The sequence below is a fragment of the Chroicocephalus ridibundus genome, chromosome 6 (assembly GCF_963924245.1).
Source record: "Chroicocephalus ridibundus chromosome 6, bChrRid1.1, whole genome shotgun sequence".
Taxonomy (NCBI): Eukaryota; Metazoa; Chordata; class Aves; order Charadriiformes; family Laridae; genus Chroicocephalus; species Chroicocephalus ridibundus.
Window position 1 is genome coordinate 58,944,990 of NC_086289.1, and position 11,485 is coordinate 58,956,474.

The following is an 11,485-nucleotide window of genomic DNA, read 5'->3' on the forward strand; positions in this document are numbered from 1 at the left end:
GAACTTCAAGATTCTCCTGCAATTCTAGTTTAGCCCCCCCTTATATATGCATTACGACAGCCCTTAGTTATATGATAATAATACAGCAACTGACATCATTTACCTGGACCTGAGCAAAGCCTTTGACACTGTCCCACATGACATCCTGGTCTCCAAGCTGATAAAATATGGGATTGATGGACTGACAATTCAGTGGACGAAGAACTGGCTTGATGGCCATACCCAAAGAGTGGCTGTCAATGGGTCCATGTCCAAGTGGAGGCCAGTGACAAGCGGAGTCCCTCAAGGATCAGTACTGGGACCTGTCTTGTTTAACATCTTCGTCAGCAACATGGACAGTAGCATAGAGTGCACCCTCAGCAAGTTTGCCGACGACACCAAGCTGTGTGGGGCGGCTGACACGCTGGAGGGAAGAGATGCCATCCAGAGGGACCTTGACAGGCTGGAGAGGTGGGCCCATGCCAACCTCATGAAGTTCAACAAGACCAAGTGCAAGGTCCTCCATCTGGGTTGGGGCAATCCCAAGCACCGATATAGGCTGGGCAGTGACTGGCTTGAGAGCAGCTCTGAAGAAAAGGACTTGGGGGTGCTGGTAGACAAGAAGCTCAACATGAGCCGCCAGTGTGCACTAGCAGCCCAAAAAGCCAATCATATCCTGGGCTGCATCAGGAGAAGCGTGGCCAGCAGGTCGAGAGAGGTGATTCTGCCCCTCTACTCCACTCTCATGAGACACCACCCGGGGTACTGCATCCAATTCTGGGAGCCTCTACTACAAGAGAGATGTGGACATGCTGGAATGTGTCCAGAGAAGGGCCACGAGGATGATCAGAGGGCTGGAGAACCTCTGCTATGAGGACAGACTGAGAGAGTTGGGGCTGTTCAGCCTGGAGAAAAGAAGGCTCCAAGGAGACCTTATAGTGGCCTACCAGTATCTTAAGGGGGACTACAAGAAAGCTGGGGAGGGACTTTTTAGGATGTCGGGTAATGGTAGGACTAGAGGGAATGGATTAAAACTAGAGATGGGACGATTCAGACTGGACGTTAGGAAGAAGTTCTTCACCATGAGGGTGGTGAGACACTGTAACAGGTTGCCCAGAGAGGTGGCGGAAGCCCCATCCCTGGAAGGGTTTAAGGCCAGGCTGGACGGGGCTCTGAGCAATCTGATCTAGTGGGAGGTGTCCCTGCCCATGGCAGGGGGCTTGGAACTAGATGATCTTTAAGGTCCCTTCCAACCCTAACAATTCTATGATTCTATTTTTTCCACCCGGGACTAAAGTCTCATTTAGCATCCAGGCTAGGCCTGTCTCTAAAAAGAACGAGAGCCATGTGATGAGGAGGGCTATTCCACAGCTGAAAGGCATGTAGTCTACAAAAATAAAAAAATCTTGAAAGAACAGAAAGGATTGTCCTCACTGCTAAAGCACCTTGTTGCTGCTGTGAACAATTAGGTGCTATCTCACGAATGCTGCAAACGAACTGCCTGCAACGCAAGAAAAACTGCTTAAACCAAGTTTTCAGAGGCAGCTATTGATTCTGGTTCTTGTAGGCAGAGGGCATAACCCAAGGGCTCCTGTGAGGCTGAGCTGTAGAACTGCCAGGAACTCGCAGCTGAAGGTCTAAGAGATACACCATGAATGCATTAAGTGCTAAATAATGTTATGTACTTTAAATAGACCAGATCAAATCCTTAATTATTAAAACTAGCTACCTAATATTAATGGATATGTTTTACTTTATTTTTTAAATCTTAGTTCACTACCTGCAGAGCAGGGTGTACACGTGCCTTTATATCACAGAATCCTGTGAAAAGCAGATCAATGGAGCATTTCATCATTAGGCGAACACCACACACTGATTTCACAGGAAAATTTGAATGGAAGTCACTAAATCAAGGACAGACCTACTGAATAACTCATCACTGATTTAACACCACCTGCCCTCCGAGTTTAGCATCACAGGGCAGTTGCTGGAAAAAAGTGATATGATAGGTGGTGTTATCATGCCTATATAGTTAGCCGCTCCATAAGACTAACACTTCCTTCAGATTTATGGACAATCTTTTTTGGGCCTGCGCATGTGAACCAACTGCAAAAAGCTATGGATCACGGTGCCGAGCGGGTTCGCAGACACCCCTAAAAAGGGGTTGTGGTGCTCTGGATGTCTCTCCCCAGCAAGGTGCACTTCTCTCCCTCCTCCCTATCACCCTGTACCTCATCCCTGCTCTCACTCCAACACCCCTGGCTCCCGCTGCCATCACTGAATTCATCTTAACTAAGCCCCCTTGACCAGCTCCTTTCTCTCTTTCTACCTTTATCCCACCTATCACTGAATCCTGCCCGGTGTGAGTGCAATCTGACACATCCAAGTATGTGAAAACCACAATTTCGACACCACCGGCTTATAGTTTGGATGGCTGTGAACATTTTCCATGGGAATGGCAAGAGATATTTCTGACAGAGGCACCATCTGCCTGCCATATAGCGAATTCTGCTTTCAGACAGAACTCTGCAGCTTTTCAAAATAAAAATCCATCTCACACGACAAAATGAGCCAGTTTTCTCTAGTTTTCTTCTCTGTAAAGTTCTGAAGATTTCAAAGCAATTTCTCCTAAGGCAGACACATGGTCGGAATCACACAGCCTAACGGTGAAAATCGGGCATACAGGAAAGTAGTGGGCAGTTTTCACTATAAACCATAGTATCTGTCCTGCTTCCACGCCCCAGAAAGAACAGCAGCCACAAATAATCTTAAGCAAGTCACTATTTAATTTACAAGAGCCACAACCTAATTAAAAACACAGGCCATGGTTCTGCAAGACACCGAACTCTGGTTTTGAGGAGAGGAGAAGCTCTGCAATGTGCCACTGAACTGGCTCAGCCTCACTGGTGGAGAGACCATGATGGGCACGGCCCTGCAGACCTTACACCAGACCCTGTGTGGATGCTGCAGGCTTGCACGAAGGATGCACCATATTACCATTCCTGGCTGATTCAACAACTCACAATCGCACACTTATGTTGTTCCAAATCAAATTTGCAATCTAAAGATGTATGGGGGCGATATTAAGAAATGTGAAAACACACCACAGGCTGTGGTAACTCTGTGTAACATTTGGGTTTATGAGCACTTCAGAAAGCCTCAGAGTTTTCTGTTCAACCACAGCAAGACAGTAGAGTAGACAGAGTTTGTTTAGAAACAAAAGGTGAAGGAAACTAGCTGCTAGGTTTCTATTAGCACCTTCACAAGCAACATCATTTTCCTATCTGCTGTGAATGACTATCCTAGCATCTTCTGCACCACAGCTTTCTTCAAAGAAGTAACAGAAGCTGAAACACCTCCCTGCTCCTTGAAAGTTCATGCACACCAATACAAGTGCTTAAACCATAAACTTGATTGTATGTAAACACAATTCAGATACTACAAAACTGAACATTTTAAAACAGGGTTTTTTTGTTCTCATGTGTGTTAAGAACTGTAACAAACATGTCTCCCTTTGGACTTTCTTCTGCCAAAGGAATATATCGATTCACTGGAGATTTGATTGCCTGTGACTAGGTGCCTCACTAAACTACACCTTACCTACAACAGCGAATACATGTAAAGGATATCCCTAAAGTTAAATCTGCTCATGGCAACAACACAAGGTAGATCCTGGAAGCTCAGTTTACAACAGATTTCTTGTGATCTGAATACCACCAACTGAAAAAAGTGCCAGTTTATCTCTGCATTAGATGCCAGTTTATCCAAGCCTTTGGGGTCACAGAACCAGAACAAATCATTAAGTGTCAGATAGATGAAGTGATGTAAACCAGCTACAGACGGTTGAGTAATAAGTGACTTTAGCCACGTTAGCAATAGACACTCATAAGGGAAGTTACAGGAATCGATTTAACTTAAAAAATTATAACAGCAGATCTTCCCTCCTCAGTTGCTACTTAACGGTGAATAATTACACTAGTGGACCACAGAAGTCTAAGCAAATCCAACTAATACAGATTTCAGGCACTAGACTCGGGACAGCTCAAACCTCACCATTCCGTATTTCCAAGATTAACTATTTGTTTAGAAACTCAGCTAAACAGGAAGCCCGACATTTTTATCCTCTATCTATAACGGAGCATCAGGCAGCAAGCACATGCAATGTAAAAATGACAGCAACAGAACGCTAATCACCAGAGCAAGCCATGAGGGAAAAAATGTTTACAGAGTTATTCAGTCCCTAGTCCCCTGACTTCAGCCAGCTACGTGCTTACAGAGTTCAAATTATTTTTATTTTGTCCATTTGATGCAAATAAAGTCTTTGTACTGCTTGTTTTTCAGCCTACAGTGATATAGGACACTTGCTGAAAAACAAATCACTGGGGATACCAACATACTTGTTTTGAGACTCCAGTCACTAACTCTAAACAAGAGCCTAAGCAAGCCAAAACCTACGGAAAACAAATCTGTTTAAATCAGAGACCTTCCAAACACTAAACTACTGCGAAAGCCTTCCGCAGCGGGCCAGATGGGGGACTTCATGAACTGTCTCCAAGTACTTGCGCAGCAATTGTCAGCCTGCCTAGAAATTAAGATTCCTTTCACACACGCACCCAATTATTGCCAGGTCTCCTCTCTGCCCTCTGAATGTCACTCGCCTCGCTAATTAAATCAGGGGCCTGAACTCACCGCTTCCAGGGCTTACCCTGCTCCCACGGGGCACCATCCCCAGTCACATGAACCAAGGGAACCCCTCACCATCAGGGTAAAGCCCTTTTCTTCCCTTAAAACCCCAGCCACACACACATGAGGCAGCACACAGGCTCTTTCCCGAGCCCTCAGGCTCCTCCTTTCCGCCCCAAGACCAGCCCTCACCCCGCAGCCGCTCACCCAGCCCTACAGAACCCCACACGGATCCCCGGATTCACCCAAGCCCACCCCGGTACCGTCATCCCCATCCTCTCCTGAGACCCAGGTCCTTCATGCCCACTCGCAGCCCTCTCCATGCTCCCCCGCGCCCCCAGATCTGCTGCCCTCGCACCAGTCCCACAGACATCCCCATTGCCTCCTGAACACCCACAGTCCTTCAGTCCCGCTGACAGCCCCCCAATCCTTCTCCAGACCCCAAAACTGCCACCCCAACCCCACAGCACTCCCCTCAAACCCTTCTGAGGGCCCGGACCCCCAACACCTCCTCAGTCCCACAGACCCCACACCCTCCCCCGGCGCTGCAACCCCCTCCCAGCCCCACAGACACCCCTCCATCCTCTTCCAGACCCCTAAACGGCCACCCCAGCCCCACAGAACTCCCCTCGGCCCCTTCTGAGGGCCCGGACCCCGAACGCCACCTCCGTCCCATAGACCCCCCTCCCCTCCTCTGGCCCCGCAGCCCCCCACCCCCACAGACCCCCGTCCCACCACGGCCACCGCCCTCCCAGCCCGCCCCGCCGCCGGGCCCGGCGCGGCCCCGGCCCGCACTCACCGATCAGCCGGCGCACCTCCTCCTCGCTCAGGTAGAGGCTGAGGCTGGGCCCGGGGCCGGCGGGGGGCCAGTCCGGGGGCCCCGCGGCGTGCGGGCCGGAGCTGGGGCCGGCCTGGCCCTCGGCACCGGCAGGCAGGAGCAGCAACAGCGGCAGGAGGCGGAGGAGATGGCGGCGCGGGCCCCGCACCCGGCACCACCACGACGGCGGCGGCGGCCGTCCCGCGCCCGCCTCCCCCGGCGCCGAAAGGGGCCGGCCCCGCCGCCGCCGCCGCCCCCCGCCGGGCTGGCGGCCCCTGCGCCCTGGCACCATCGCTCCGCGGGGAGGGCGGCAGGCAGGGACCGGGGGTGGAAGGCCGGGCCGGGAACCCCCCGCCCCGCCGGGCCCCTCACACGCCGCCGCCACTCCCCGCCCCGCCGCTCATGGCTGCGCGCGCCCGACGCCGCTGGCGCCGCTTCCTCCGCCGCGCCGCAGGCCCCGCCCCGCGCACGCGCGGCCGCCCGGCCCCGCCCCTCCCCCGCCGCCTCGGCAGCCCCCTCAGCCCCGGCGCGGCGGGAGCGGGTGGGTGTCATCGGCTGTGCCGGCCGTCGGGTGTCCTGCCCGGCCACTGGTACGTTCCAGTGCCTCCCGGTGCCGTTGCCCGATGCCTGGAGGGCCTCCGAGCCCGTCCTGAGGGAAGGCTGGAAGGGGGTGGCCACCCACCCCCCCTGAGGTAGCCTCGCGCTCGCCTTTGGCCACCTCCACGGTCCCCTTCTGCTGTCACCCCTGCCCTTCCAGCCCTCACGGGCTGTCCCGGCCATCGACCGAGGCCGGTCCCACTCACCCACCGCCTGCCCGGCCGGGGGCAGGCCCGGCGGGTGGGCCCGTGGGGTCTCCGCCACAGGGCTGGGCAGCCTCCGCCAAAACATCCCAAAAACAGATACCCTGAAATAACTGGTGCTGGTCAGAAAGTTACCCAACTGGAAATACTCCTGGAACAGCATTTTAACTTAATAAAATTTCTTTTTTTGGTAATATTTTTTTTAAACTTCACATACTGATGTTATACTTAACGTTTTAATCTGCTTTTCACTTCTATCTTGCACTTACACTCCTTTCAGAGCTGAGGAATAGCAGCAGCGTTTCATTTTGCTGTGACAAGGGAGGGCCTTTGATCTGCAAAGGATGGCTATTCCACTCCCAGCCAAGCCGTTGCTGCCTATAACAATCCTAAAGTAAAATCTAAACTGTAAACACGTCTGCTGTTTCGTTATAGTATGAAATGCCAGCAGCAGTGCTGTGTGACAGCTGATACACTTTGAAAGAGTGCAATAATAATCAAGTCAAATGACAAAAACAACGTTAAATTCCAGCATGAGACTTCAAATCTCCTATACAAACATTCCTGACCTTTTCCCAAAATCCTCCTCTGCGCAGCATTTCAAAAGTGAGTGTTTCTGGTGCAGTTTGGTGCGAAATCCCCGTTTCAAGGTGTCCACCTTTCCCCGCAAATGCCAGACCTCTGCTGCGATAAGCTCAGCGAGTGGATTTGTTTTTTTCAGAACTGATGTCCAATCTAAATGCGCCTGGTCCCTCACCCCTCCGGGCTGGTGATGGATGGAAGAGCCGTCTCCATCACCACCTTCCTACCTGCTTTCCAACCTGGCTGCTTTGCATCTCCTCCGGACTCCCCGAAGAGCAGCAACGGCTTCGGTCTCAGCAAATTCATCGCTGGCAGCTGCCTGCTTGATTGAGATTTTCAGCAGATGTTTCGCAATATTCATTTACGACCGTTAAATCGGTTAATAGCTTTGAATTATACGCTCCCTTCTGACCTGCCAGGAGGAATTTTGTACCTACGCGGGACACCGTGACAGGAGGACACTGCAGGCTAATTGGCCAGGGAGGGTTTTTAATCAGTGAGTCTTTCAGCTCACCGATTAAAGTAACCATAAGAATGGAAAGCATATAGGAAGTTCTGCTCTTCTAATCACTGTGGCGAAAGAGAAATTGCTTGCACACCTCCCCACAATAAACATCACTTACTTAGCAGCGTGAGGTGTGAAAAAAATAAAACGGCAAACTGAAAATGCAGTTGCAAATTACGTGTAAGTCTTTAGTTGGGAGGATGTGGACCAGCCTGAACAGCGCTTGTTCCTGGGGGGGAACCCTCCGTACCACAGGTTCTCCACAGACCATTTCCTCAGTCTCTAAACGCAGAGTCTGGGCATGTGTGTTTGTTTGTTTTTCAGATTAAGTCTAAATTTCGGCCTACGGGTATTTTCTAATGCACCTCACTTAGGCACTCATGGACAGACAGGCAACTGGCATGTCTGAAGTGACCAAAACCAAAACTAAGGCTCACCTTTGGCTTTGGACTCCTGAACTGCCTGATAGAAATCATCGCAAAAGCATTCGCAAAACTAACGCACTAAATGAGCGTGAATTTGCACCAAGCTCTGTTTGAGAAATGCAGAGGATGCAAAATCAGCCTGTTCCAGCAACAATCCTCGTTTAGTCTCTTTTTAAGGACAGTTCACGGTAGCAATAACTAACCGTGTTGTGAGAAGAGAGGGCTGTTAACATCCTAATAGTGTAACGGTCAAAGATAATTAGTGCAGTGTTACCTCTTCCACTTACCGTGTTTTCTCCGGCAGAGCCGCTCTCACCTGGGTTTCGACAAGGGGCACCCTGGAAAGCCCAGAGCCCAAGCAAAATTTTGGTGGCCTTCTCTGGTGAAGTTAGCAGGCAGCTTACGTGCCGAGAAGCTGTCAGAGCCACCTGAGCCCGGGCATGGATTTATCACTTTGAGAGACCCCTGCTTTGCTCCCAGTCTTCTTGGAGCCGTGGGGGAACAGCAGGAAATTGCTGCTGCTCTCGGGAGGTCGGGTGAGCCCAGCGAGACCGAAGAACGTGGCATCAGGCAGGAGATGAACAGCTCATTTTTTCCTAGGGGCTTGTCAAAGACTTGGCAGAAGAGACGGGGAAATGCAGGCACTCCCCAGCTCTGAAACAGCCTGTGACAGTGACAGGCCCCATAGGAAGCCCCACCTGGTCACTGGTTTCCCCATAACCCATTTTTGGGCTGCCATTCTTTGCTAGGAACAAGGGGGGCAATGTGCACAGAGCCATCCTGTCCACCGATAATGTTACTTTAACCTTACCCTCCGTCATCCCTGCCTGGGACACGGGGAAATGCTGTTCGGCAGAAATGTAATATTCAGCAGAAGGACCCACGCTAGATTATTTTACTGCATTTCTTTTTAGCGAGTATGTAACTTGCCTCCTGGAAGTCACTGGCTGATTTTAACAAAAGGTCACCAAAACCACATAAACCAAACGCAAATAAACACATTCTTAGGATACGTCTGCCAGCCTGCGCACAGCCGCTTTTAGGGCTAAAGTCATTACTGCTGTGTCTGCTCCATTATGCCCATGAAGCTGATTGCTTGCTGAGCCCTGAAGTTATAATTAAAATGCAGTCTGCTACACTTAGAAGAATCATCAGGGGTATTAGAAGTCAAATGAAGGTTTCACGGATGTCAAGAAACATATTTGAAAAAGGTGAAAAATGCAACTCGCGGGCCAGCTCAAATGCTAAAGATCTTCTGTTGATTTTTTTTGGCTGCACGGACTATTTTTGGCAGGATCGAGTTCACGGTCTTTCAAAACCATTCTGGGTAAGATTATATTGCGAGAGGATACACAAAGTCTCTCCGTGGAAAGCTGCGAGCAATAGCTGTGAATTCGCGGCGCTCGCATGGAAAAGTTTTGCTTGGCTGGGCGGTGGGATGCATCACTGCTTGTGCTCTGAGCGCGATTGTATCAGCATTTACCACCGCCACGTCCCGAGGGGCAGGGAAGAGCTGGTATTCATTTCTGGATGTAAAACAAATCTGCAAAAGCAAATAGCTGACAATTAATGGCACTGATGAGAATTTGATACATTAGAACCTCATGGAAAACATAGGATATAGGGATATTTATGTGGGTGCTGGAAGATGGGAGACAGGGCTTTGGTAACGACTGCTCCGTGTCCGGACTTGCACTGCTGCGATAAAGGGTGGCTTTTCCCACCTCCTCTTTATGATTGTAAATGACTGTGTAACATTCCCTACAGAGGAGAACCGGCCCCTTCACGTAGACAGAGGAATGAAGTCCTTCTGCCTCCTTCAATCAGCGTTCCCACATTTTTGCCTTCAAACGGTTTCTCCTCTTTGCGAGTACCAGGTGACCTCAGCGCCTGGATGGCTTCCAGCAAAACTGCACCTTGGCTACACGGCCCAGCAGCTTCGGCTTTCAGTCACTAGAAATGGGGAAAAGGGATCTAGGCTTTCTAAGCTATTTAGAAATTTAGCTATTTTTATTTAGGCAGCTTCTAAAGGGCTCTGTAATGGCAGCAAGAACCCCTTTCTGTGGGCAAGGACACGTGTGTACTGGGGGGGGTCCCACTTCTTTCATGGAGCAAGGTGCCCCAGCGTTTCCAGTTCTCCTCTCCCATCTGGGCGGAACAGACTGGGGGCTCACTGCTTTTTTTCTCCCACATTTTTAAATTTGCCATCCGTTTTCCCACAGCCCAAGGAGGAGAATGGGGGAATAGACTACATATCGAACGGGATAAATAGAGAGATGGATTCGCTCCGATCAGCAGTCACCTACAGACTCTTCCAGGGTAGGGAAAAGCTGAAATTTCGAAGTTGAAAGCATACAGAACTGCCCCACATCCCAGAACTCTTTTTACCCCATCTCATCAGGCATAAACAGGAGGCAGTAGCTGGGAAGGCTGGTGTCCTTGTTCCTGGAATAGCAGAGACCCAGCACTGAAGCACATAAAGAGCCTCAGACTTCCAGCTGGCTCTCTTTTGCAACAGCCTTCTACTTTTTCCTTTTTTAATTTCTAATTGTGTGCGCGGGTCCATAAAGCTGCCCTTGAGAAGGAAGGGCTGGCTGATCAGTCACCGCAGCATCGGATCCCGTGGGCTGAAATACGTAAAGAGAGGAAAAGTCGCTTGCAGAGCAGCAGAGGGAAATGCCATGTGCAAGTTCCTGGAAATGTAGCATATGATGGAAAAACCATCCTGGGAACGTTAAGCTAGCTGCGAGCTGCTATGGCATTAAGCGAGCAGAGGTTGGGGGAAAGCAGAGCGTCAGAATACGATTTCAGCCTGTGGTTGTTAAGGCACATGCCATTCCTTTGTTTGCCTTGTAAGGGGAGTGTTGCACGCCGCAAGATTGCTAAATACGAAATAAATTATATGCGTTCTGGGGTCGGTTGTCTCACCTCTTCCCAGGACACCCAGGGGATGCTGGCTGTGGTGTGCATCATCTGAAGCGTTTTCCTTGCCAATAGATGCCAGGATTTGGGGCCGTTTTAAGGAGTGGGTTGCACAGTGAGGCTCGTAATGCTGTTACATTTCATTCTGTGCTCAGGCCGTTGGGGCTTAATGCTCAGGTGAGAGTTGATATCAGGCCAGGACAAGGCCAGAAAATGACAAATAAAACCATTTGGATGACAAAAATGAGAGAAAATTGGAAAGATGTCTGCTGGAGGGAGCAGAGGCGGCAAGCAGGCAGCTGAACCTGGGGCCTCCCTCCTGGCAGAGGGATGCCGGATCTTGGGAGCTGGCAATGGATCCTGCCAGTCCCAGCTCGGTGGGAACAGTTCCCGTCTTACAGAACACCCCAGCTCACCTTGGGTCAAAAAGGTATAGCTTTGTCCGGTGTCCTGGTCTGAGCAACACAGGACTCATTTCTCTTCTAATGCTTGGGAAAACTGCACTTTTAGAAAACTCTGGTGTCTGAATTTGTGAAAATATTTAATTTCTAGCCAGCTCTGAGGTGTGGGTTTCAAGATCTGAGTGTTTTAGATCTCACCAGGTGCGGGGATGAGGAAGAGCGAGACCCTGGCTCTTGACCCAAGCTGCCAACAGGATTATTTCATACCATGAACATCACATTCGATATAAATTAGAAAGTTTGATGAGGAGTTTTTGGCTCTTCTATGATGGCGGCAATCCCGAGAACTCCTTGCCCCGGTGCCGGAGCCT

The 11,485-nt window shown here is 50.5% G+C and overlaps 1 protein-coding gene across 2 annotated transcripts in view; it reads right to left on the bottom strand.

The window, feature by feature from the left end:
- The window catches only part of RYK (receptor like tyrosine kinase), a 64,165-nt gene extending 58,230 nt beyond the window's left edge, over positions 1-5,935 (bottom strand). For both annotated transcript variants that reach the window (XM_063339229.1, XM_063339228.1), the window contains exon 1: positions 5,462-5,935. In XM_063339229.1, the coding sequence (XP_063195299.1) occupies positions 5,462-5,771 (310 nt within the window). In that variant the 5' untranslated portion in view covers positions 5,772-5,935. The remainder of the gene's footprint in view (positions 1-5,461) is intronic.
- Between the last annotated feature and the right edge of the window lie 5,550 nt (positions 5,936-11,485).